The sequence below is a fragment of the Apus apus genome, chromosome W (genome assembly GCF_020740795.1).
Source record: "Apus apus isolate bApuApu2 chromosome W, bApuApu2.pri.cur, whole genome shotgun sequence".
NCBI classification, from domain to species: Eukaryota; Metazoa; Chordata; class Aves; order Apodiformes; family Apodidae; genus Apus; species Apus apus.
In genome coordinates, this window is record NC_067311.1 from 10,315,595 (window position 1) to 10,343,385 (window position 27,791).

Below are 27,791 nucleotides of genomic sequence, written 5' to 3' on the forward strand. Positions count from 1 at the left end.
TTCTGTCTGGTTTCACTCGAAGATTCATAGGACTTTCTTGATCTGGTACTAAATCATGGTCATAAATCATTTGAATTGCAGCAGCCTTTTGGACATTGTCCAAAATGTTAGAATAGCCCCCCCGCAGGGTCCTCGGCTCTCCTCTGCTAAGGGGATCAGTCGAGCCAACGAAGAAAGCTGCTCGCTGGGTTAGGGACCAGGGGTGTCCCCCATCTCCAGTCGTTAGAATAATTCCAGATCCCCAGAACCCTCTAGCTTCTTGTTCACTTAATCTGATCTCGTCTCCTCCTGTGAGGGACACTCTCATTACATATTCAGCTTCTGTCTCAGATGGGCGCCTGCTGTATTGTTTTCTAATTTGTGCCAATTCTAATGGTGTGTAAGCTACTTCCTTGACTACCTTCTCTTTCTTCCTACCAGTATCTTCATCAAGAGCAAAAGTCGTTCTCATAACCGGGCGCAGTTGTTTATGCTCTATTCTCTCCTCCTCCTCATCTTCAGAACCGGTATAGTGAGAAGGTAAATTAGTTGGGACTTTGTCCCTATTTATGGGAAGTCGGTGGACATATTTCTCCAATTCACCAATCCTTCGAATGCTGTGGTGAATATCCATCTCCAAATTGCTAATTCTTTGAGTGTTATGTGTCATGAAGTCCTTAACTGCCTCGTGTAATATCCTAAAATCTGCCCTTAGTCCCTCCTCCTGCTCCCTGGAGAGGGGGGGCTGCAGCTGTGCGGGGGCTTGCTGCTCTTGCGGCTGTGGCTTTGATTCCAAAATCGGGCGCTGCTTTTCTGTCCCGAAATGAAAACTCACACTTTTCCTATCTGATTGCTCAGAGTTTACGGGCTTACATTTCTTTAGTGTGTTAAAGTCATCCAAGACCTCAGTATCCTGACTACCAGAACCTGAGGAATCCTCACAATTAGCAAGTTCCCCCCATTTATCACCTAAGTGAGACAGGGTGGCACCAGTTCTCTCCTTTCCCTGCTTTCTTAACCCTTCAATTTCTCGCTGCAACCCTTCAATTCTTTGCTGCAACTTTATATTCTCTTGCTGCAACCCTTCAATCTCTTGCTGCAACCATTCAATCTCTTGCTGCAACTCTTCGGGTTTTTGCTGCAACCCTTCAATTCTTTGCTGCAACTCTTTATTCTCTCGCTGTAACCCTTCAGTTCTTTGCTGTAATCCCTCCTTTGCTTGCTGCACCACCATGGCCAGGATAAAGAAATTTCGGGCATTGATGAAATCAAGCCCATGTTTCTTAATCTCCTTTTTAAGCTCTTTAGACAGAGGAGTACCATCTTCCAAAGTCATGATGTAATTTGCTAGTCTACTGAGGTCTCCCCCCATGTAGGCATCGTAAATCAGTTTGTACTGCTCCCTCTGTAGAGCGTGCCCGCGCCTCTTGAGGTGCTCCCAGAAGGGACGCACAAATGCCCATTTCTGCAATTCCTCCTCAAAACTAGAGGGAGATGAAAATGGCGCCTCCTGAACTTCAGTGCTTTCCTCACTAATTTCATTTTCTACATTTTCTATACCAGCACTTACAGCATCTGCATCACCTATATCCCCCTTGGTAGCCATTTTCTTTTATATAATTAATTAATTAATTAATTAAATTTTTTTTTTTTTTTTTTTACTAGTTAAGCAATTTCAGAGCGTGGGGGGCTTCTAACGACCCCCGAAATCCCACTTCTGACACCAGATGTCGCAAGCCGGTACCGGGGGGCTACCGGCTGTCAGGATACTTTTGCGACTCCCCCTCTCAATGTGGAGGGGTTTGTGAATGAGCCCGAGGGTCACACGCGGCGCTGCCTCTCACAGAGGAACGGCCACCGCGGGGCCGTATTTCCGGGTGGTAGCTAGAAAGCCCCCCCCCAACCCACCACGCTCAGAGATTGCCTCTAAAGCCAAGATTTACTCCACAAACTAATAGGTTTATTAAGGGTTAACACAAACCGAGGGATGATGTTCGGGGACAATACAGGTGTGAATGGCTACCAGGGATATCAATATGTATGTAATGAGCAAGTGTCCTTTAGGGAGGCAATGCAAAGATGCTTTTAAGGGAGAGGATTAAGGATCAAAGGGAGGAGGGAGGAGGGAAGGAAACCCGACGCCGGTCCTCCTTAAGAGGTCCCGCTGTGTGTGCAAGTATGAGGAAAGGAATATGTGTGTGTGGGTATGTGTGTGTGTGTGTGTGTGAGGTGATGTTACCCTCCGGCGGCTTGTCCAGCGTCGGTCGGTGGCCGGAAGGCAGGACGGCAGGTCCGTGGTGTCGGAGGGGCGGCCTCTCGGCAGCGGGTGCAGCTCCCGTCGGTTTCCTCTCCAGCAGCAGCAACACGGGGAGGGGGCTCCGGCCCCGACCCCAGGGCTCGGGACCCCGGCACGCTCGGCGCTGAGGCTCAGGCTGGACCCGGGGCAGGCAGGCAGGCAGGGTCCCAGCACCAGTGTCCGCAGCAGGGGGGTGTCCCAGGCAGGAAGCGTCCGAACGGGCCTCAGGGAGGAGGGAAAAGGCCCACCTGCTGCCCTCGCCACCTTTTGTACCCCCTGACCCACCTGTCCAGTCAGTGTCACTGTCCAGAGCCAATGAGCATCCGTGAGCCCCACTTTAAGGCGGTGACTGCCAGGGGCACAGGGTGGCTTGTTGTCCATCCTTTCTGTCCCGGGCCACATCTGTTGTTTTGGGTTCAGTTGTCCTTGAGAAGCAAGTCTGTTTTAGTTCGTTTGCTGGGGATAATCAGGAGAGGCCTTCGCTGGCTTAAAAGACATTTTGTTTAGACTTATGTGGGGAAGAAAAGGACAGTTTCCCACAAGGGGTATCTCTCTCTCACAGCTGAAAGAAGTCGGTCCCACAGGGTGGTAATTCCCAGTTTACTACCAAGTGCTCTATCAATACCAGCATCTCTGGCCAGGGATCCCAACTGCTTGGCTTCTTTCTCATCCACTTTGTAGGTTTCAGCCCCGCTATCCAAGCATCGGAGCAACCAAGGAAGAACTCCCTCACCATCAGTGTGTGAGAATTCCTTTTTCATGAGGCGTAGTTCTTTCATAGAGAAAGGCTGGGCAAGGTCATCGTTGTCATCTGATTGAAGAGGGCCTGCTGTTCCATCTGCTTTAGAGTGGCCTGATTTTTTATGTGTTTGAGAGGTACCTGCTCCATCATCTGATTTAGAATCCTCTGCTTCCTCAATTTCAGTCTCTATCGTTGCCTGAAGAAACTCTGGATGCCTCAGACAGGAACGGGTGTAAAGGGGGGAGCGTTTTGCCTTTTCCTTGCTCCTGATCACAGTATGAACTACCTTGATTTAAATGGGAGTGGACTTTATCTTTGTAGAAGCAGTTGTTTTTGTAACAGCACTTGTAGAAGACACTGGTTTTGTAGGAGTACAAGTGGTGGTATCAGCAGCAATGGTCGTGGCAGCATCACGGGTTGCAGCAGCAACAGTGGCAGCAGCATTGCCTGTGGGGGATTGGCAGTGAGTGGAACAGCACCTGGCCCTACGCATCCACAGCTCATTATAAACATTGAGCAGAAGCATCCCTAATGCAACAATGCTATTCAAATCAAGAACTGGAAGATTCAGCTTGAAAGAAAATGGAGAGGTAAAATTGAACCTGCTACTGCTGTTGCCAACATGGACCATTCCGTTCGCTTTAGGAATTGTACTGTAACTGTACACATACAGTGCCTCATAAAGATCAGTATCATAACCCCTATAATCACTAGGCTGGTAATTATACAGTTGATTATGGCTACAGTTCTGTTGATAAACCATAAAACAATCACAAGAGCAGCTACACAGAGCAGAATGCTCTTGGCTGCATACCACATGTACAGTTGCATGTTGGGGAAAAATTCCATTAGATTAATTGCAGAAAGTGTCTGTTCAGTTTTCAGTCAGTCATTAAATTCAGCAGAAGTGTTGCCCATTGCTATCAGAGGGATTCCTCCCATCAGAGATGGAATTTTCAACACTCCCAATTAGTGAGAATTTATAACCTGGGCTTAAGATCAAGCCCCATGTTGGGCGCCAATAAATTGTCATGGTTTGACTCAGCATTGCCAGTTAAACCAGAGACAACAATGCTCTCGATCCCCTCCCCCTCCCACCGAGGTAGGGAAGGAGAGAGAGAATGAGGGAGAGAGACTCTCTGGATTGAAAACTAAACTAGACAGCTTTAATTAAACACTAACGATAAAAGAAAATATATACAATTATATATAAATGTGTTCACGAATGTGCAAACCCCTATTGCCTCCCACCCCCAGCAACTCCCACAGCACTCTCCTTTGCTGTGAACAGTCCCAAAAAGTCCCAGACAACTGCCAGAGAAAGCATAGAGTTATGAGGGTCAGGAATGCGCTAGCCTAAGTGTCAACAGTGATGGAGAGATGGAGTCCTCCCTGGACGCCAGCCATGGTTGGAAGAAAAGGGAAGAAGAAACAGGAAGGAAGTTGTCTTCTGTTATCTCTGACCTTCCTCTGAGCTTATGTAGATATATGGAATGGAATATCTCTGGCCAATTTTGCTGTCTGTCTAATTCAGCCTCCTATGGGGGGGGTCAGAGATCTCCCCGTAGTGTCTGAGCCGGCAGAGTGAAGGTGCGACCTTGAAGACCCAGCAGTTACAAAAACATTCCACTCTTATCAGTCTGAGTTGGAACACTCTGGTACTAGGTAAAAGAATGCTTAATAAAGGGAAAAAAAAATCAATACAAGGAAAATTTATTTCATCCTGGCTCAAACCAGGACACCTACAAGACAGTAGGATCCATCAGTGAAAAGAGCATAGCATTCATTTTGATCTGAAAACTCTTTATATGAGAGGCTTCCTTGGCATGGGTCGAACTCTGCATCTCTCATCTCTCTTTCTGCATCTCTCTCTCTCTGTGTCCCTCTCTCTCCTTCTCTGAGTCCCTCTCCCCCTCTCCCCCTCCCTCCCCCTCTCTCCCTCCCTCCCTCTCTCTCTCCCTCCCTCCATCTCTCTCTGTCTCTCTGCCTCTGCCTCTCTGTCTTTCTGTTTCTCTCTCTGTCTCTCTCTCTGTCGCCCCTCTCTCCTCTCGCGTCCCCCCTCTTTCTTTCCCCACTCTCTCTCACCCCTCTGTCTCTTTCTCGCCCCCCCCCCCCCGCCTCACCCGCACTCTCTCGCCCTCCCCCTTTCTCTCCCCTGGTCTCTCTCCCCCTCCCGTTTCTCTCGCCACCCCCCTCCCCCGTCTCCGTCTTTTCAAGGCATACTGAAATCTTTTTTTGGCGTCCTTCTGGTGCAGGATGAGTTTTTAAGACGAGTGGACTGCAGGCTGTCTCTGTGACCTCAAAACAGATTCTCTTAGTTCATGTTACAGTCTGGCTTGCTTTCATAGTGACAGACACAGGGCAAGATGAATTAGCTGCAGTTTGGTTGTGTTCTCCTTCACATAGCACAAGTACTTTCTGCTCACAATATGCTGGAGAGTGTGTGCTTGCCTAGAAGTAAAAGGGAACTGGATGGCTCCTGATTCAATTTGCAAACATCATATAGTGCATAAAACTAGAGAGAGAAGCTGTCCAGGTTATGAAATTCTTTATCAAAGCTGCGCAAACAATATCTACTTTTTGATTTTTTTCAGGCAACAGCAAAGCATATTAGCTCTTAAATGCTCCTGATACTTCATTTACAGCTCTTCAGGGACCTTTGCAGAGTACAGATGACAGCCTGTTGCTGTAATGGTGCTAGGTGCAAAACAGACACCAAGGAGATGTGGAACTCTTGGAACAAGACTTTATTGTTGCTTAAATAGAATCAATTAAATGTTTTCTGGGTGTGAAACACTGAATTAATTCTTAATGACTTGCTTTGTCACTAAGGCTGTGTCCTTGTGTTATTTCACTCTCTTTCAGTGGGGGGGGGGGGAAAGGACAAAGTATCAGTGTTACCTTTTACTTTTCCAGGGAACTTATCTGGACCAAAATAGTGTTCTCTTCCACCTTTTCAGCACTTCTGTAAGACCACTTTAAAACAAAAAATGTTTTAAAATTGTGGTTGACTTATGGTATTAGTCTGTGAAAGATTGATATTTCTCAGAGTAAGTGTTGGATTTAGCCTCCAGCCTAGAGAGTCTCTAGATTTAACTGCTTCCCGTGGATCTTTTTAAAACTAACAAGTCTGTTTCAGCAAGTTTGAGTACAACAGGGAGACTTGGTAACACTTTTCTTGCCCTTTCTTCCCATAGGGATTTACTCCACCACCAAAAAATGGAATCGAACAGAAGCGACCTGGGCGCCCCTTGAATATAACATCTCAAGTTAGGTTGTCATCGGCAGTGCCAAACCAGATTTCCATTTCCTGGGCTTCTGAAATTGGAAAGGTAAACCGTACGTTCCGTGGGATGTGGAAAGTTTTCTAAATAACCTCCTAGTATTTCTTCTCCCTCACTGCCTAATGTTGCTGGCAAGGCATAAACCAAGTGTTTAGTATTAAGTGACTGAAATTGTCATCAGTGCCAGGAAAGTTTACTCTATAAGTATGGTAGTTTACAGTAACACATAAGATTTGCATATAGATGGCAAAGACTTCCTTATAGAATTCACATTAGAAAGCCTGCTGTTAGGGTTTGCCTGAAACGTGTCCAAAATACCAAAATCTTTTTGTGGTGTAAATAATACAAAACAGTTCAGACATGACAAAATAGAAGGAAAAACCTACTTTCTTCCTTGTAGCCCAAATTCAATTATGTAAATATTCTTGTCTGAAATATTCTAAGGCCTATTTCTTAGTATCTGTTGTAACTGTCTGTTGGAGAAGGCTTTTTAAACTGACCAGATGTGCCAAGGCTGTGGGTCTGGAGACATCACAGAATCACAGAATCCTAGGGGTTGGAAGGGACCTTGAAAGATCATCTAGTCCAACCCCCCTGCCAGAACAGGGTCACCTAGAGTACATCACACAGGAATGCATCCAGGTGGGTTTTGAATGTCTCCAGTGAAGGAGACTCCACAACCTCTCTGGGCAGCCTGTTCCAGTGCTCTGTCACTCTCACAGTAAAGTTCTTCCTGATATTCACATGGAACCTCCTATGCTCCAGTTTGCATCCATTGCCCCTTGTCCTATCACTGGTCATCACTGTAAAAAGCTTGGCTCCATCGTCCTGACACTCACCCTTTACATATTTTTAAACATGGATGAGGTCACCCCTCAGTCTCCTTTTCTCCAAGCTAAAGAGACCCAGCTCCCTCAGCCTTTCCTCATAAGGGAGATGTTCCACTCCCTTCATCTTCTTGGTGGCTCTGCACTGGACTCTTTCAAGCAGTTCCCTGTCCTTCTTGAACTGTGGGGCCCAGAACTGGACACAATACTCCAGATGCGGCCTCACCAATGCAGAAGAGAGGGAGAGGAGAACCTCTCTTCACCGACTAACCACCCCCTTTCTAATACACCCCAGGATGGCATTGGCCTTCTTAGCCACAAGGGCACACTGCTGGCTCATGGTCATCCTCCTGTCCACCAGGACCCCCAGGTCCCTTTCACCTACACTGCTCTCCAGCAGGTCAGCCCCCAACCTGTACTGGTACATGGGGTTGTTCTTCCCCAAATGCAAAACTCTACACTTGCCCTTGTTGAACTTCATCAGGTTTTTTCCCACCCAAGTCTCCAGCCTGTCTAAGTCTCTCTGAATGGCAGCACAGCCTTCTGGTGTGTCAGCCACTCCTCCCAGTTTAGTGTCATGCATTAGACATGCATTTGCTTTAGAGGTTTTTGTATTTTCTAACTAAGGTAATACTAAGTAGTTTTACAAAAGCAATTTTTATTTCATAGGAAAAGCTGGTTAAAGGATATTTCCATCTTTATTCTTTTGAAATTCCTTTTTTACATGAAAACAGCCTCTCTGAGTTGACTTAAAAATGCAGTTGTAAATAAAGCAAAATGGGGTAGAATTTCCTGCTCAGAAAGCTATTAGGTGACAGATTGCTGGGAAGGGTTTAGTGGAGAGGTGTCAGGCTGCTGGTGTCAGCTTTTTCTGGACTTGATGGATCTCAAACATGCTTGGTTGGACCATACTTGTGTGTTGTATGTATTTATAATGCAGGATATCTGAGCAATGTGTGTTTTCTTACAAATGAAGAGTGTTCTGGAAGTTTGGGTGACATGAGGGAGAAGTGGGGAAGGATGCAGCACTGAGAAAAAAAATAAATTTGAAGCCTCTTCATAATGCAAATCTAAACTTCATGGAAAGCTGCAAGGGGGTAAAAGCATGCTAGACTTCAGGTGGCAGGAGAATAAAGGAGGTGATGATCGACATGTGATACCTGTTGTGTTCTAGTGCCTGCAGTCATTAGTCATAGTTTAAAAGGAATTAGCCTTTAAAATGGCTATATGGCTATATAGAAATACCCCTATGGATTTACTAAGTAGAGAAAGGGAAATTGTGAGGAATTTTTAAATTATTCCCAGGTTTAAATAGCTGTTGCTGCAGCCCTTTCAAGGTCAGGAGCACTGCATCGCAACAAACAGGAAGGCAGGCAAAAATGCCAGGAGACCTGCATAGATGAACAAGGAGCTCCTAGACACACTTAGATGTAAAAAGAAAGTCTACAGAGGGTGGAAGCAAGGACAGGTAGCCTGGGAGAAGTACAAAGAAGTTGTCCAAGCAGCCAGGGATCAGGTTAGGAAAGCTAAAGCCCAGATAGAATTAAATATGGCCAGGGATATCAAGGGTAACAAGAAAAGTTTTTACTGGTACATCAGTGATAAAAGGAAGACAAGGGAAAATGAGGGCCCTTCCTGGAAGGAAATGGGAGACCTGGTTACCCAGGATATGGAGAAGGCTTAGGTACTCAATTACTTCTTTGCCTCAGTCTTCACTGGCAACTGCTGAAGTCACGTGTCCCAAATCATAGAAAGCAAAGGCAGGGATTGGGAGAAGGAACAACTGTCCACTGTAGAAGATGAGGTTCAAGATCATCTAAGGAACCTAAAGGTACACAAGTCCATGGGACCTGATGAGATCCATCTGCAGCTTTTGAGGGAACTGGCGGATGAAGTTGCTAAGCTGCTTTCCATCGTATTTGAAAAGTCACGGCAGTCCAGTAAAGTTCCCACTGACTGGAAAAGGGGAAACATAACCCTCATTTTCATAAAGGGAAAAAAGGAAGACCCAGGGAACTACAGGCCAGTCTCACCTCTGTGCCCAGCAAGATCATGGAGCAGATCCTCCTGGAAACTATGTTGAGGCGCATGGAAAATAAGGTGATTGGTGACAATCAGCGTGGCTTACCTAAGGGCAGATCCTGTCTGACAAATTTGGTGGCCTTCTATGATGGGGTTACAGCATCGGTGGACAAAGGAAGAGCAACTTATGTCCTCTACCTGGGCTTGTGAAAGCATTTGATACTGTCCCACATGACATCCTTGTCTCTAAATTGGAGAGACATGGACTTGACAAATGGACCACTCTGTGGATAAGGAATTGTCTGCATGGTCGCAGCTGAGGTCAACAGCTCAATGTCCAAGTGGAGATCAGTGATGAGTGGCATTCCTCTTGGGTTAGTATTGGATCTGGCACCGTTTAACATCTTTGTTGGTGAAATGAATAGTGGGATCAAGAGCACCCTCAGCAAGGTTGCTGATGACACCAAGCTGTGTGGTGTAGTCAACAGGCTGGAGGGAAGGGAGGCCATCAAGAGGGACCTTGACAGGCTTGAGAGATGAGCCCATATTAACCTCATGAAGTTCAATAAGGCCAAGTGCAAGGTCCTGCATCTGGGTTGGGGCAATCCCAAGCACAATTACAGGTTGGGTCAAGAATGGATTGAGAACAGCCCTGAGGAGAAGGACTTGGGGGTGTTGGTTGATGAAAAGCTCAACATGAGACAGCAATGTGTGCTTGCAGCCCAGAAAGCCAACTGCATCCTGGGCTGCATCAAAAGATGTGTGTTCAGCAGATTGAGGGAGGTGATTCTCCCCCTCTACTCTGCTCTTGTGAGACCCCACCTGGAGTACTGTGTTCAGCTCTGGAGCCCCCAACACAGGAAGGATGTGGGGCTGTTGGAGTGAGTCCAGAAGAGGGCCACAAAGATGATCAGAGGGCTGGAGCACCTCTCCTATGAAGACAGGCTGAGAGAGTTGGAGCTGTTCAACCTGGAGAAGAAAAGGCTCCGGGGAGACCTGATAGTAACCTTTCACTATCTGAAGGGGGCCTTCAGGAAAGCTGGAGAGGAATTTTTACAAGGGCATGTAGCGATAATGACAAGGGGGAACAGATTTAAACTTGGAGAAGGTAGATTTAGATTAGATATTATTTGGAGAAGGTAGATTTAGATTAGATATTAGGAAGAAATTCTTGGCAATGAGGGTTGTGAGACACTGGAACAGATTACCCATAGAAGTGTACCAGTTGAAGGTGGTGTTTTTGCTCCTGAAAGAGTTTTGGTTTTTTTCTTCACATGATTGTCTGAGCTCCCTAACAGTTTGACACTTAAAAAAAGGAAGTAGGTAGGAGGCAAACATGACAAATTCTTAAAACTGCATCTGCAAGATGGTGTGTCACCAGTCTAAACCATCTTTCCAAGAAAAGACCCTAGAGTGTCTCTTGGTTGTTAAGTAACAACTGAAATAGGAAAATCTGAGTTGATGGGCAGGAGAATTCTTGCAGAGTATTGTACTCTTTCACAGTAATCAAGTCGTCTGTTAATGCTTTTCATAATTATCAAGCAAAAAATTGATATGTTTGTTTTTACTGTATACTACAGCTAGCATAAACAGTAATATGTTGTAGAAGTGCTTTAATAAATCAATATTTCATCTTTAATCACTCTTTTTGTAGAATTACTCCATGTCTGTGTATCTTGTTCGTCAGCTTACTTCAGCTATGCTTTTGCAGAGGTTAAAAATGAAAGGTATCAGAAACCCCGATCATTCCAGAGCACTAAGTAAGTAAAATTAATTTGCTTGTCTGTACTTTCTGAGAGTGGTTGGTGGCTCTTAAAAACTTGAACTGGTAGTACTTAGGGGATTTGCAGCATTTTGAAAATAAAGACCCTGCCCAGAGTATCAAAGGTTATGCACTTTTTCGGTGTGGGTCCCTGCACTGGTAGGGAGCACACCTCGGAAAAAGGCGACTGAACACCACCAGCTGGGTGCCAGACATTTCTACACTGCCGACTCTTCATCGAGACAACTGTATGCCGATCAGCAGGTGGTGTGCCTTCAGCACTATGATCACAACCTTGGGGAGCAGGTGGCTCTTCTCACAGTGCTGATTTTTTCAAGGAAACTATGTATATAGGGGAGTTCAAGTGTATGAGTCACACCATTTGTCACACAAAAAATTAATGATGAGATAAAGGCAACTCAAGCATGAGATATTTTCTAAAAGTAATGTTAAACAAATGCAATTAAAAAAATCAAAACAGTTTTAAAAAGTGATGGTAAACATGCAATTAGAAACCATTCAAAAACATTTTATAAAAGCAATGTTAAACGAATGCAATTAAACATCAGAATACAGTTTTTCAGTGATGTTCAGGACTGCAAACTGAAACGAGCTGTTTGTAGTACATTTGATTGAGTTGCCTTTATCTCATCATTAATTTTTCGTGTGACAAATGGTGTGACTCATACACTTGAACCCTCCATATATATATATACATATACACATACACAGTTTCCTTGCAAAAAAAAGAGCACTGTGAGCAGAGCTGCCTGCTCCCCAAGGTTCTGTTGATGGTGCTGAACAAGTGTCATCTGTCAATCCACGTACAGTTGGCATCATACAGTTGTCCTAGACCCAGCACACCTAGAGATCTCATCTAACACCATTTACTGTGGTGAGCTGTGAGGTGCAGGTAGACATCCTAAATATGGGTTCTCTTCACTTGCATGTAATGCTGATTGTCTTGTCTTTGTACCTCACCCACTGATGTTTATTTTATTTATCTCTTGGCATGTTGGGTTGAGTTTGCTCTACTAACGATTGCAGCATTTGCTGCACATAAAAAAATCTTGTGATGCACCGCGTTTGCCAGCTGCTTATAAATAATGAAACTGTTGTTGGATATTGCTATGAATTAGTTTCATAGATGCTTAAATTTTTTACATAGCTGATAATAAAGTACATGTACTGGCTGTCACGGTTTGACTCAGGATCGGCAATTAAACTAGTGACAATAATGCTCTCTATCCCCTCCCCCTCCCACCCAGATGGGGAAAGGAGAGAGAGAATAGGAAGAGAGGTTTCCAGATTGAAAAATAAACTAGACAGCTTTAATTAAATATTAATGATAAAAGAAATATGTACAAATATATACAAATATGTTCAGGAATGTGCAAACCCCTATCACCTCCCCCTACCCTCAGCAACTCCCACGGCATTCTCCTTAGCTGTGAGCAGTCCTGAAAATCCCAGACCACTTCCAGAGATAGTGGCAGAGCAGACAGGAGCTGAGGGTAGAGTTATGAGGGTCAGGAATGCACAGGCCTAGTGTGCTGCTTAAGAGAGTTCACTGAAGGAAAAAAAATCAGTAAAAAGAAAATTGGCTTAATCCTGGCTCAAACCAGGACAACTGGCAAATCAAGATTAGCATTTTAAGTAATTATGTCTGTGTATAACTTCTTAATTTTTTTTAATAGTTAAAGAAAAACTAACTGCAGATCCTGATAGTGAGATTGCCACAACCAGTCTGCGGGTATCTCTGATGTGTCCTGTAAGTATAGCTGGAAATTACTATATACAGATTTGTATTTTCATTTTTAGTGCAGAGTTGGGCTGCTTTTAAAAGGCCTCACTTTTAAAACTTCACTGGCTTTTGTTATATACTGATTTATTAATATAAAATAGTTGGGAGAAGGGTGCATGTACAAGCACCTGATTGTAGCAGCATTCAATCAACTATGGTTTTAGAAACTTGAATGCCTCAGTTGCAATGCAGTCAAAAGCAAGTTGCTACTCGTTTGTATAGTGAGGTCCTTAGAAGGAGTAATCTCATATATTGAGACTAATTGGGCAGAGTAATTAAAGACAGAATAATTAAAGGATGTGCTGATAAATAAAGCTTCGGATCTCCTCATCTTGGTGGTATTGCTTATGCTGCCAGCTACTGTAGTGAACAAAAAACTTTATTGCCATCTAACAAGGTAACACTGCTTTGGGGTTTCTTTTTCCAGATAGAAACTAGCCTTTTAATAAAAATACAATTCTAGAAATAATATTGACGCAGGTCCATTAAAAATGTTTTTGACTGCTTTCAACTCAGTGGAGACTTTGAGGATGGCTTTATTATTCCTTTAAGTGCACTGGGAAGCTCTGTAATGAGAAGAGACAGTTACTTTACCAATTGCCTCCAATTTAATTGTTAGCCATCCAGGCCTACTTCACTATTTTCTGTTCTGACACTCTTTAAATGCATTTCCTGCAGCTGGGAAAAATGAGACTGACAATCCCATGCCGGGCTGTTACTTGTACACACCTGCAGTGTTTTGATGCTGCTCTTTATCTTCAAATGAATGAAAAGAAACCTACCTGGATCTGCCCTGTCTGTGACAAAAAGGCAACTTATGAGAGCCTGATATTAGATGGGTAAGAGACTGGGTTTGCAGATTATATAATTACTTAAAGTTTTTCATTATGTACTTGATAGCTACTTTTGTGACTTGAGGTTTAGCTATTTCATACTATTTTTTTTGTCAAAATACTTTAGTCTGGGCGGAACCATTAGACTCTGTTAGTTTCTATTCCCATGTAACAAACCACATAAGTTTCTCTTCTAACTGCATTATCAAACTCTTGCGCCTCAGTATATTTCCTCTGGAGAAATCCAAATGTGACATCTAAGGATAGGTCTCCCTTTTATATTGCATGATCTCTGAAGCTTTTAACTTTAAAATGTAACTAATAAACAAGTGTCAAACTTGATTCAAAGGATGATGATTTTTGCTTCTGTATGGAAATCTGAGTTGCAGTAATGTTGGAGTGAAATATGAGTTGGTTGGGATTCTCTTAGGTTTTGATGTCTGCAAAAGCTGTAATTACAGGCTTCCAGGTAAGATGAAGTAGGGAGAGAGTACATGCAGTGGGTCAAAGGTGATCATAATGAGCTTTTTCAATTGTCTTATTTTGACTTAAAATAAAAAATTTCACTTGGAATAAAAAATGAAACCACACAACTTGATTTTTCAGACTCTTTATGGAAATCCTTAATGAATGTTCAGATGTAGATGAGATCAAATTCCAAGAAGATGGCTCCTGGTGCCCTATGAGGCCAAAGAAAGAAGCTGTGAAAGTCTCAAGTCCACAGTGTACCAAAATAGAAAGTATGTTCATCTGGGAACTGGTTGCAAACCAAGAAAAAGTCTTGGAGACTTAGTTGTAGTTTGGGCAACATGTATGGATGTTGATATTTGTTTCGTGGAGGGCTTAATACTTCTAACCTTCTTGTCTTTTAAACTAAAAAGAAAGGGTTGCATCTCTAAAAGTGTGCATTTTGGGGCTTTGTCTTTGCTCTTTATAATAGCAGTTAAGAAAATGAAAGGTTGTTCTTGTTTTAGGTCCTTAACCTGATAAGTGAAGATTAAAGTGATATAGAATACTAATAAAACAGTTCCTGGGCAGTAACAGTCTCTGTAGTGGTCAGGAAAATGAGCTAAATCAGGATTTGAGTTCCTGGTTCTGTTGCAAATAAAAACTACTGATGTCAACAGCCTTTAAAAAACAGTGATATTTTATTTTCTTGTTTAGGTTCCAGTGGTGTTAGCAAATTGTGTTCTGTGACAGTGACCAATGAGGTCAACAAGAAGAAAGTTGACATTATTGACTTGACAATAGAAAGCTCTTCTGATGAAGAGGAAGATCCTCCTGCCAAACAAAAGTGCATTTTTATGACTGAAACACAAGGAAGCCCAAACAAAGGGTTTGTCAATTTTAAAGTTAGTTGTTGTTCTGTTATGTCTCAGATAAACAGATGTGTAGATAAATGGATTTGTAATCTCTTTAGCATCCAGCTCCAAACTTCCAGAGGAGAATTTCTAGGCCTCTCCTTGCAGAAGGTTGTATTGATACAGTACCTCTGTACAGGCAAAAGACTATTAAATAGTTTTACATCTTGCAAAAGACTTGCACTGACTGTTGCTATGTTTGCAGGGATATTTCTTGATAAAAAAGGAAGCTGACTAAGCTAATGGACAGGATTTTTCTGAGAAAGCAGATTATGCCAAGTGGAGGAGCTTTATGCATTCTTTATAAGTTAGTGTAATCTTAAAGGCTTTTCTCTTCCTGTCTGTAATACCCTTTATCTAATCTGCTCTGGTGCCCAGGAAACTAGGCTGTGTTGCATGTTTTATCCATCCTGTCAATCTTGGAAGGGAGGTGCTTCACTGTTTTGAATCAAGACAAGCTTTTCCTTCATCTTTCTTTTAAACTCTGAAATGTCTTGGACACTTGTTGGCCATGGTTATCGGTCAGTTCTGCACCTTGGTTAGCACAACCAATGACTTCCCAAGTCCTCTGTCAACTGCTCTTTTTTTGTCATGCTTAACTGGAGCAGCAGGCTTAACCAGCTTCTTTACTGTTGTGCCGCCTTCTGTCTGTCCCAATCTGTGCAACTCAGCTGCATTTACTGTTTGTGGCTTCCATAGCGTTCTTGCTCTTGGCCTGTAGGGTACAGGAGACCTGCAGGGAGAGAGGGGCACTAGTTAAGATCACCACAGTCACTCCTTGCTCCACAAGACTATTCCAAGTGTCAGCTTTTAGTAATGGCATGCATGAGGTATGTTTCTGTCAGCATAGTGGCTTATGTCTTGTACTAGAATAATAGTAATAAAACCAAACTCCTTCTGTTTTGCCAGTTCTTGAAGTAATGAGCAGGTGTATTGTGTCTCTAATCCACAGGAATGTATGGTCTTTGGTGAGCAAGTAGTTGGTCATCTTTGGCAACTTTCAGCAGTGATACTGAAATGCTGTTGCTTTTTGTGAGGACTATGGAGGAGTACTTCTGCAAGACACTTTATTTTTATAAGAAAAAATAGCTACAAATACATCTCTTAATGAAGTTTCAGAATGTGCCAAGACTTCTTTTTATGCTCCCGTGTCTGTTTGAGATGGCTACCTGCAGCAATAATTGTAGAAAGACTGAGTATTCTTGTCTGTCTGTGACCAATGTATTTTTCTTTCTGTTCAGGTATAGAAATGGCATGTTTTCATTTTTCAAAGCCAAGTTTTTGGGGAATAGCTTATGTCCTCTAAACAATGTTGCCTGAGTGTTAGTTTGGGCAAAACTGTGGGGTGACTTCCTATAGGCAGAAACAACATAGGCTGAAGTATAAAAGGTGCTTGAGAAGGGAGGGTCTAAAATCCAAGCTTCTGAAATCAGATGTAGCATAAATGCTCCAATGCAGCAGTCTAGGGAGGAAGACATGAATGTGTAACACTTATGGCTGGTGGAATGGAGGGAGCGATGCATAACAGCTGGGAATGGGACTCTGGGTGTTTCCACCTGACTTGGAATTTATCAAGTACTTCATGCATGTGGATGGTGTCTTGAATGCCTGTGGTGTCATCTTTAACAGTGCTGCAAAGTAATTGGGCAGAAGGGGGGGATGCAGAAGAGTTTTAACTGGTTGCATGCTCCTGGAGAGCTGAACTTAGCTTGGGCTCAGGCTGTGAGTAAAGATGGGTTTGATATTTAACTCTCATGTGTGTAATCTGTGCTCCAAAGACTGAATAATGGTCAGTTGTGCACTTGGCATGACAGGTTAGCACTGAGGAACAGTTATGTGAAGAAATGTAAACAAGTGCTCTCCTCCTGGATCTGGCTAACCTGCACATCCCTCCCAGGGTGCTCCACAGATACAGATTTCTGTATCTGTCTCTGAATGGTAGACTGTTATAAATTACTCCAGCACTGTACTTTGTTTTAATGCCAACTTACTCTTGTATCACAGCTGCTGTTGAGAGCCAAGATATGGTCTTGTTATTATGAAGACTGTTATGAAAGAGGAAATTAGAGTGGAATACTGTGTAGTGAGTAGCCATGCTATAGATGTTTTGTAACATAGTGACCTTCTCATTGAGAGTGCACAGTGGTGCATAATTTCTCTTCTGTAACTAATGGCTAGGTTTTTTGTACTTTTCCATGCTGTTTAAAACAGGGTTCTCATGTATCAGCCATCTACTGTCAGAGTGCCTAGTGTGACAACAGTTGATGCTGCTGCTATTCCTCCTTCAGTAACAGACTACCCAGTACCATTCCATCATTCACCAGTATCCAGTATTTCATCAGACTTGCCGGGTAGGTAGTGGCTATTTTTAATGTATAGCCTGACAGCCTTATTAATTTGCGGGGTGGGTAAAAACTGGAGAATTGATAAACTTTTTTTTGTAATGGAACAAAACCATATGCAGTATTGTACTGATATAATGCCTAGACAAGTCCAGTATGGATTGTTTTTCAAGTTTCAGATTGCACTTTGCAACAGTGATGTGAAAAACATTGCTTCTGGGGTACAAATTGGCACTTTGGAATGGCAGCCAGAAACACCTCTTGCTATATTCAGTTAGACTTTGTGTAAACATCCTATTGTTACGTGTTGTAGATGCAAGGGAGAGTAGCTGCTTATTTAAGTTATGGATGTGTGATGGTACTGACTCATCCCAACCCTATAATGCAGACATATTCTGCTAGCTGATTCTAGTGGTGCTCTGTCTAGACTGTATGAAAAAGGTTAAGGTGAGCTACAATATATAAGCTGACCTCTATTGACTTTCTTTGCCTAGACATACCCTAAATGCCCATGATGCATTCTTCAACACAGCTGCTAAATATCAGACAAAAGGTGGGGATACTGATTGTTTTCTATTCTAGTTCCTTGAAAAGAACACTGTATGTAGGGACTCTGGGGGTTCTCTTTGATGGCTGTAACAAACCCGGAGCCAAGGAAATGGTGACTTGTGGCAACAGGTGTCACACTGGCCTACTGTATTTCCCTCTTCCTGCTCCATTCCTGTGTTCATTTCTCCCCTGCAACATCTCTGGGTTTTTTCCTCTTTTTTCAGCACCAGTTTGGCAATGGGATGGATATCATTCCCCTTGTTTCACTGTTCATTTTGGTTCCCTCACTGCTCCCTCCCTCCTCTTCTTGTTAAGAAATTGGTTATCTTCCCAAATTGGATAGGACAGTAAGTTGAGAGAATGGAAGTCTAGAACTGTCTTTTGTCTATCTCCATCAACTTAAATTCTAGAACATGCAAGAACAAAAGAAGCTGTCAATTCTGTAAAGGTAGCTGAGCTTTAAATCTCCTTCAAAATTTTTCTTTAATGGAGAAGAGGAGGAGAACTGGCCAGAACAGATTTGGAGGTGAATGGAGAGGGAGGAAGTTTATTTACCGTTTCTTTCTGTTGACATAGCAAACACAAGGCCAATATTTAGAAACAAAACAAAAAAGACTGTAGTTTATTGGCTGTCTGTGGGTGGAGGAAGAGACCTGCTACTTGTTTTTGGACTTGTGCATGTTGTGACTTTACTTCATTCCAGCATCTTTAATGTGATGACACTCTTCATGTCCTGGTTTGGCCAAGTCAGGTATAATATGCAGTGAAACTTGCATTATGAACCAACAGCTCCAAATGGCAACCTCCATCTAAGCAACCAGTATGAACCACCCTGCAATATTAGTGAAAAATACATCATTATGTTATTCTTATTGTTAAAAAGAACCCCTTGTAATAAAAAACTCGTGCTGTGCCTGAAGTAGTTGTTGAGAGTGGTGTCACAGTGGTATATTAAATTTTGAAACTGTAACAATTGCAAAGTCTGTTTTATAACCACAAAAAAGTTCCTCAATATTTTTGTGTATGAATAAAAGAAAGTCATCAACTTATCCTTCTTTTCTAGGTCTGGATTTTCTTTCACTAATCCCAGTTGATTCACAGGTACGTTTCTGAACTGCTATGGGGTTAACTTCCAAGTCTGTATTATGTAATATACTGCTCAAGTGTAACTATCAGGATGCTGTCATCATCCATATCATGCTTGCAGTCCACTTGCTTGGACCTAACTAACCACAGACCAGGAAAATTCATTTTCCCAACAAGAGGTGGTGATGAAGATACATTAACAGAGGGTCCAATTTAGCCCCACTATGATAAATCCAGACTTGGAAACTCACTCTTTATCGATAGTTTGTCTTTCTAAAACAGATACTTGCACAGCACTAACTTGAATACACCCATCATGTACTTCATGCTCTTAGTTCATCCTGTGTATCTGTACGCCAGATTAAGCTCTGTAAATATACTTCACGGATTGCTGTTTCTGTTGGTTTTGAAATTAGGAGATTAAGTTTTAAAGAAAATACCTTCATTAATTTGATGGGTGTATGACTGAACACTTTTATAATAAATCCCTCTGTGTAACACCTAAATCCCATTGGCTTTGGATTATATGGAAATTTTGTAGGTCAAGAGTATCTTAGGTGATGCTTTTACTTCCCTGGAAACTTAATCTTTACATAGTTAGGAAAAATTATTATTACTGTCACTAGATTCTTACACAGACTGACTACATCTTTGAGATGTGAGGGAATATTGACTCCCTAAGACAAAAGGATCCAATGCAGGCCCTCTGTTTCATCTCTGTCACTAGAAGACAACAGTAATAGGACTCTACTGTAGAGTTGACATTCGAGTGCCTTACAAACAAAGGATGAACTTCCTCCTTTTCTTTCCAATTCCTGCATTTTGCAATACTCTGCCTGACCTTGAGATCTGAACTGCCAAAAGTGGGAATAACAGAAGTTTGTTCATGTGGGAGACTGGAAGCAGGTATGCTGCTATGAAGTGTCCACTTTGGACAGTTCAAAAAGTTCAGGCTCAGTTCTAAACACATACCCAAGATTGGAATCCACAGGGTAAGAGAAAGATGTGTTGAATAAAGTGTGTGAGCATGCAGGGGTGTCTTATATTATCCTCTTCTACACCTGGCAACCTTGTTCTGTTTCTAAATGCTTAAAATGTTTAGTGCTGTTTTGAGAAGGCTTGTCTTTCACTTCAGGAAATTGAAATCAACTTAGTAATTTTTCTCAATCAGAATCGATCAGGGCTCATTTGTCACTGCAAAAAATGTTGAGACACCTGCATGTATCATTGCAGGTATATATTATGAAAATGTTGATTAGTACAGCTGCTGCCATTTGAGGGGATTAAATTATTATAACTTTCATCATAGCAGCAAAAAACAATCTGCTACCTTTCATGATGAAAAGAGCCTGAATATGCAGTTGTGCCCAGTACATATGAGCAGCGAACATTCTCCAAATGCTAAGGGTTCTTTTGTGATCATGGTAATGTTTCTTAATGTGGTAGTAAAAGCTCAAGCTAACCAGTTAGTAAGGGAGGGGAAGGGAAGATGAGGGGAAAGGGTTTGTGGCTACCATCTGTGCTTGCTTACTTGCTGGTTTGCAGAACTACAGTTCTTGCTATGCAAGTGTTAATGAGGTTCAGCTAGTAGGGTTTTGTGCTTGTTGTAGGGAAGATGTATCTTCAGAGCATACGTTTCCCTTGTGCAGTTAAGTCTCTTCATTCTTCATTGTTTGTTTCAAGCAGTACTGTCCTCCTATGTTTTTGGATAGTCTCACCTCAACCTTAACAAGCAGCGCGCCTGGCAGCGTTATCACATTAACCGGTCACCATGAGAACAACAGCACACACGTTAGCTCCTCCAGCAGGAGCGAGACAGGAGTGATAACCAGTAGTGGAGGCAGCGCTCCTGACATCATCTCACTGGACTGAAACAGGGGGCAGCATGGGACTCCAGGAGAAATTGTACAGCTGGTGCTTGTGTCTCTGGAACTTCAGCATCTTGGAAGTTATTCTGATATTTATTGAAAGGATTCGCCTTATGGAAAATGGAGTAAATTCATCTACACTAGGAACAGAAGTGATAGATTATTTTTTTTTTTAATATTTTTTTTTCTTGCTCACTAGAGCAGCTTCTTGCTGGTGTGGAGAAAGCCCCTTCAGAACATGCTTTTATGCTTTTGGCTTGTTTTGGGGAAAAGTCTTTTTGTTGCAAAATACAGCAATAATGCAAAAACAAACAAAAACTTTTTAAATAAAAAAGGCACTTAACCACAACAACCTGGACAAAGGTGCAGAAGTGTATGAATTAGTGATTTTTAAAATATTTTCACTGGTACATGTAATAAACTTCAATTAAGACAAGCTTTGTGAAATAGCCATGACTTGTGTTGTATGTCTCTTGTTCTCCATGTAAGGGGGAAGTGGGGATGTAGGGGAAGCCTCTGTAAATGGGATTATTTTTTCCCCCCTCCTGATTTCATGTTTTTTAGAAATGCAGCAAAATCCTAAGCTCTGACTTCTTCCTCTTAATGTTCTTTGGGTTCAAGAGGGGACAAGCTATCTATGCAAACCCTGCATCACACAATCTCTGTATTGTTATGTCAGAATTAGGACACCTCCCCAACTATGCACAGTCCGGCTATAGTTGAATTTCAGGTTTGATAACTTTATGTCACCGGTTGACTCAGGTCCGACAACAATGCTCTCGATCCCCTCCACCCCCACCCAGGTAGGGAAGGAGAGAGAGAAAAAGAGAGAGACTTGGCTGGATTGAAAACTAAACTACACAGCTTTAATTAAAACACTAATGAATCATACAAGAAAATATATACAATTATATACAGATATATTCAGATATGGGCAAAAGCCTCTCACCTCCCCCCACCCCCAGCAACTCCCACAGCACTCCCCTGAACTGGGAAGAGTCCCGAGGAATCCCGGAGCTGCTGCCGGAGAAAGCAGAGAGTTATGAGGGTCAGGAGAGCTCGAGCCTAAGGGTCGACGGTGATGGATGAACAGAGTCCTCCCCGGACACCGGCCATGGACGGAAGAGAAGGCGAGAAGAAGAAGGAAGGAAGTTGTCTTCTATGATATCTGACCTTCCTTTGAGCTTACATAGATATATGGAATGGAATATCTTTGGCCAATTTTGCTGTCTGTCTAACTCAGCCTCCCACGGCGGGGGGGTCAGAGATCTACCCATAGTGTCTGAGCCGGCGGAGTGAAGGTGTAACTTTGAAACCTCAGTAGTTAGAAAAACATTCCACTGTCTTATCAGCCTAGCAGAACACACAGTTGCTAGTTAAAAGAAAGCTTACTGAAGGAAAAAAAAATAAATGAAAAGAAAAATTGGCTTAATCCTGGCTCAAACCAGGACATTCCACCCCTTATTCCATACCATATATTACGTACAGGCTCTATACTTTACCAGCTGTCAAATTAAGGATTCTCTCCCAAAGTCAGATTACCTTGAGGTACATATTGTACTTCACCATCCTCCATCATCACACACCAGGTATGTCCAGGTCCCTGAGCAAAAGCAATACCCCTGACAGGTTTACCTTTGCCTGAAGCAGGATAGACCCAAACACTTTTACCCAGCAGGTTTCTTTCACATACCACAGGGACTTTATCCCCATCTGCAGTACGCAAAAGGTCTGACTGGGCAGGACCAGCCCGATTGATGGATCCCCTGGTATTAACTAACCAGGTGGCCTTTGCCAAATTTTTATCCCAGTTTTTGAAAGTTCCACCACCCATTGCCTTTAGGGTAGCCTTCAACAGACCATTGTACCTTTCAACTTTCCCTGAGGCCTGTGCATAGTATGGGATATGGGAGATCCATTCAATACCATGCTCTTTAGCCCAGTCAGTGACAAGACTGTTTTTTAAATGACTCCCATTGTCTAACTCAATTCTCTCTGGAGTACCATGTCTCCACAAGATTTGCTTCTCAAGGCCCAGGACAGTATTCCTGGCTGTGGCATGAGGCACAGGATATGTCTCCAACCATCCTGTACTTGTTTCCACCATTGTAAGCACATAGCGCTTACCCTGGCGGCTCTGAGGCAGTGGGATGTAGTCAATTTGCCAGGCCTCTCCAAATCTGTACTTTGACCACCTCCCCTCATACCACAAAGGTTTCAACCGTTTTGCCTGCTTAATTGCAGCACATGTCTCACAGTCATGCATCACCTGTGCAATAGTGTCCATAGTTAAGTCCACCCCTCGGTCACGAGCCCATTTGTATGTTGCATCTCTGCCCTGATGACCTGAAGAATCATGGGCCCACCGAGCCAGAAAAAGCTCACCCTTGTGTTCCCAGTCTAAGTCTACTTGGAACACTTGAGCAGCCTCATCTGCTCGTTGGTTGTGTCGATGTTCCTCAGTGGCTCGACTCAGAGGCACGTGTGCATCCACATGACGCACTTTTACCTCCAGTTTCTCTATCCGAGCTGCAATGTCCTTCCACAGGTCAGCAACCCAAATAGGTTTACACTTTCGCTGCCAGTTATTCTGCTGCCACTGTTTTAGCCAACCCCACAAGGCATTTGCTGCCATCCACGAGTCAGTGTAGAGGTAGAGTCTCGGCCACCCCTCTCGCTCAGCAATGTCCAAAGCCAGCTGGATGGCTTTGACCTCTGCAAACTGACTTGATTCACCTTCTCCTTCAGCTGCTTGTGCAACCAGTCGTGTAGGACTCCACACGGCAGCTTTCCACTTCCGGTGGTTCCCTACAAGACGACAGGAGCCATCGGTGAAAAGAGCAAATTGTTTCTCAGTCTCTGGTAGATGATCATATGGTGGAGCTTCTTGAGCTCGTCTCACCACTTCTTGTGGTGGCATTCCAAAGTGGGTGCCTTCTGGCCAGTTTGTAATTGCTTCCACAATACCTGGACGATTAGGTTTCCCTATTCGGGCTCTTTGGGTGATCAAAGCAGTCCATTTACTCCAAGTCACATCGGTGGCATGATGGACAGGAGAAAGGTTATTCTCGAACATGAATCTCAGCACCGGTAGCCTGGGCGCCAGAAAGAGCTGTGCTTCAGTGCCAATCACTTCTGAAGCGGCTCTAACTCCTTCATATGCTGCAAGTATCTCCTTCTCAGTTGTTGTGTAGTTGGCCTCGGAACCTCTGTAGCTCCGGCTCCAGAATCCCAGGGGTCGACCTCGAGTTTCCCCTGGTGCTTTCTGCCAGAGGCTCCAGTTGGGACCATTGTGTCCGGCTGCAGTGTAGAGCACGTTCTTGATGCCTGGCCCTGTTCGAACCGGTCCAAGGGCCATTGCCTGCGCAATCTCCTTCTTGATCTGCTCAAAAGCTTTCTGTTGGTCAGGACCCCATTTGAAATCATTCTTCTTTCTGGTCACCTCATAGAGAGGTTTCACAATTTCACTGTAACATGGAATATGCATTCTCCAGAAACCAACAGTCCCTAAAAAGGTTTGAGTGTCCTTTTTAGTTGATGGTGGGGCCATAGCTGTTACTTTGTTAATCACATCCATTGGGATCTGGCGACGACCATCTTGCCACTTGATTCCCAGGAACTGGATCTCTCGCGAAGGTCCCTTGACCTTGCTTTTTTTACAGCAAAACCAGCATCCAGAAGAATTTGCATGATCTTTTTACCTTTCTCAAAAACTTCTTCTGATGTGTCACCCCACACAATGATGTCATCAATGTACTGCAGGTGTTCTGGAGCTCCACCCTTCTCCAGTGCAGCATGGATCAGTCCATGGCAAATGGTTGAGCTGTGTTTCCACCCCTGGGGCAGTCGATTCCAGGTGTACTGGACTCCCCTCCAGGTGAAAGCAAACTGTGGCCTGCACTCTGGTGCTATGGGAATAGAGAAGAATGCACGAGCAATGTCAATAGTGGCATACCACCTAGCTGCTTTTGACTCCAACTCATACTGAAGCTCTAGCATGTCCGGTACAGCAGCACTAAGTGGTGGTGTCACCTCATTCAGGCCACGATAGTCCACTGTCAGCCTCCACTCGCCATCAGGCTTTCGCACTGGCCAGATAGGACTGTTGAAGGGTGAATGAGTCCTGCTAATCACACCTTGGCTTTCCAATTGCCGAATCAGCTTATGAATGGGGATCACAGAGTCTCTGTTGGTGCGATACTGTCGTCTATGCACTGTTGAAGTGGCAATTGGCACCTGTTGGTCTTCAACCTCCAGCAACCCTACTACAGAAGGGTCATCTGAAAGGCCAGACAAAGTACGCAGCTGTTCAGTGTCCTCAGTCTCTACAGCTGCTATACCAAAGGCCCACCGGTACCCCTTCGGGTCACAGAAGTATCCTTTCCTAAGATAGTCTATGCCAAGGATGCACGGAGCACCTGGGCCAGTCACTATAGGGTGCGTTTGCCACTCCTTACCAGTGAGGCTCACACCGGCCTCCACAACAGTCAGTTGTTGAGAACCTCCTGTCACTCCAGAGATAGTGACAGGGTTTGTCCCTTTATGATTCGATGGCATTAGAGTGCACTGTGCACCAGTGTCCACCAAAGCTTTATATCTTTGTGGTTCTGATGTGCCAGGCCACCGAATCCACACAGTCCAATAAACTCGGTTGTCCCTCTCCTCCTCCTGGCTGGAGGCAGGGCATCCCTAGGGTTGAGCACTAGAGCTCGATGAACCATCCTGGTTGTTGACTGGTGCGACCTTCCTCTTGGAAGAACCATCTCCTGGCTTTGTTCTGTTTAGAAGCTCTTGCACACGTAACTGGAGCATATCAGTGGGTTTCTTGTCCCAGACTCTCATGTCCTCTCTAAAATGATTTTTCAAGAGAGACCACAGGTGGCGTCGCAGTGAGTCCTGTCTTCCTTGCTGCTGTCTCGTAGCAGGACGTCTCTTCTTAATAGCTGCAACACGTGACCAGTTGTCTCTAGGAAGAGTCTGGAGTTTACTTCCATTTGGCATCTTATACTTCCTGTCAACCATTTTCTTAACGGCTGAGGTTTGGAAGTAAAGGGAATCAGAGAGGATATCTCCGTACTGTCGTGCTTTAACAGTTACCTCACGTACAGTTGGTCTTTCGTAACCTTCAAAACATCCCATGAAGGAGAATATATGGGCATGCGCTGCTGGTACAGCCTGAACAAACTTCCGGAACATTTGCGTGTCACATTCAACATCATCAGGATCTGTGATTCCATCGTTATTATAGATCACTTCTCGCACAGCAATCTCTCTCAAGTAGGTGATGGCTTTCTCGAGAGTGGGTGTTCTGCTTCAGCGCCATCCGATGTCACCCTTGTGGGGGTATCTCTCTCTCACAGCTGAAAGAAGTTGGTCCCACAGGGTAGTAGTTCCTGTCTTACTACTAAGTGCTCTGTCAATACCAGCATCTCTGGCCAGGGATCCCGACTGCTTGGCTTCTCTCTCATCCACATTGTAGGTCTCAGCACCACTATCAAAGCATCGGAGCAGCTAAGGAAGGATTCCCTCACCATCAATGCGGGTGAAGTCCTTTCTCATGAGGCGCAGTTCTTTCATAGAGAAAGGCTGAGCGAGGTCATCGTCGTCATCTGATTGAGGAGGGCCTGCTGTCGCTTTATCCGTTTGAGAGTGGCCTGGTTTTTTATCTGTCTGAGAGGCACCCGCTCCATCAACTGATTTAGAATCCTTCCCTTCCTCACTGTCAGGCTCTGTTTTTGTCTTTGCCTTGCTCCTAGTCACAGGGTCAACTAGCTTGATATGCAAGGGATTGGACTTTATCTTTGTAGAAGCAGTTGGTTTTGTAGCAACAGGAGTGGTGGTATTGGCAGCAGTGGTGGTATTGGCAGCAGTGGTGTTGGCAGCAGCAGTGGCAGCAACATTGCCTGTGGGGGAATGGCAGTGAGTAGAACAGCATCTGGCCCTACACATCCACATTATATTATAAACATTCAGCAAAAACATCCCCACTGCAACCATGTTATTCACATCAAGAGCTGGGAGATTCAGCTTGAGAGAATATGGAGAGGTAAAATTGAACCAGCTATTGCTGTTACCAACATGGACCGTTCCATTCACTTTAGGATTTGTACCACTAGGACTTGCAATGTAACTGTACACATACAGTGCCCCCATAGAGAACAGTATCATCATCCCTAGGATCACTAGGCTGGTAATGATACGGTTGATTATGGCTACAGTTCTGTCAATAAACCACAAAAGAATCACAAGAGCAGCTACAAAGAGCAGAATGCCCTCGGCTACATACCACATGTACAATTGCAGGTTTGGAAAAAGATCCAATAGATTCATTGCAGCAAGTGTCTGTTCAGTTTTCAATCCGTCAGGACACTCAGCAGAATTATTGCTCATTGCTATCTGAGGGATTCCTCCCCTCAGAGATGGAATTTTGGACACTCCCAATTGATGAAAATGTGTAATCTGGGCTTAAAATCGAGCCCCACGTTGGGCGCCAATTAATTGTTGTCACCGTTTGACTCAGGTCCGACAACAGTGCTCTCGATCCCCTCCCCCCCCCGCCCAGTTAGGGAAGGAGAGAGAGAAAAAGAGAGAGACTTGGCTGGATTGAAAACTAAACTACACAGCTTTAATTAAAACACTAATGAATCATACAAGAAAATATATACATTTATATACAGATATATTCAGATATGGGCAACAGCCTCTCGCCTCCCCCCACCCCCAGCAACTCCCACAGCACTCCCCTGAACTGGGAAGAGTCCCGAGGAATCCCGGAGCTGCTGCTGGAGAAAGCAGAGAGTTATGAGGGTCAGGAGAGCTCGAGCCTAAGGGTCGACGGTGATGGATGAACAGAGTCCTCCCCGGACGCCGGCCATGGACGGAAGAGAAGGCGAGAAGAAGAAGGAAGGAAGTTGTCTTCTATGATCTCTGACCTTCCTTTGAGCTTACGTAGATATATGGAATGGAATATCTTTGGCCAATTTTGCTGTCTGTCTAACTCAGCCTTTCACGGGGGGGGTCAGAGATCTCCCCATAG

General features: G+C 43.9%; 2 protein-coding genes across 16 annotated transcripts in view; one reads left to right on the forward strand and one right to left on the reverse strand.

Moving 5' to 3' along the window:
* LOC127395173 (E3 SUMO-protein ligase PIAS2-like) overlaps window positions 1–21,191 on the forward strand; it is a 56,286-nt gene extending 35,095 nt beyond the window's left edge. For 2 of the 8 annotated variants that reach the window (XM_051641701.1, XM_051641702.1), the window contains exons 6-14: window positions 6,215–6,349; window positions 10,805–10,910; window positions 12,610–12,683; window positions 13,395–13,555; window positions 14,156–14,289; window positions 14,714–14,885; window positions 17,122–17,261; window positions 18,865–18,902; window positions 20,574–21,191. In XM_051641701.1, coding sequence (XP_051497661.1) covers window positions 6,215–6,349; window positions 10,805–10,910; window positions 12,610–12,683; window positions 13,395–13,555; window positions 14,156–14,289; window positions 14,714–14,885; window positions 17,122–17,261; window positions 18,865–18,902; window positions 20,574–20,759 — 1,146 coding nt within the window. In that variant the 3' untranslated portion in view covers window positions 20,760–21,191. Of the gene's footprint in view, window positions 1–6,214; window positions 6,350–10,804; window positions 10,911–12,609; window positions 12,684–13,394; window positions 13,556–14,155; window positions 14,290–14,713; window positions 14,902–17,121; window positions 17,262–17,746; window positions 17,806–18,864; window positions 18,903–20,573 lie in introns of those variants that run through there. The other 6 variants (XM_051641704.1, XM_051641705.1, XM_051641709.1 and 3 more) reach the window with 6 other exon arrangements.
* LOC127395168 (uncharacterized) overlaps window positions 1–24,334 on the reverse strand; it is a 1,033,854-nt gene extending 1,009,520 nt beyond the window's left edge. For all 8 annotated transcript variants that reach the window (XM_051641685.1, XM_051641684.1, XM_051641689.1 and 5 more), the window contains exon 1: window positions 22,072–24,334. In XM_051641685.1, the coding sequence (XP_051497645.1) occupies window positions 22,269–24,332 (2,064 nt within the window). In that variant the 5' untranslated portion in view covers window positions 24,333–24,334 and the 3' untranslated portion in view covers window positions 22,072–22,268. The remainder of the gene's footprint in view (window positions 1–22,071) is intronic.
* Window positions 24,335–27,791: the final 3,457 nt, after the last annotated feature.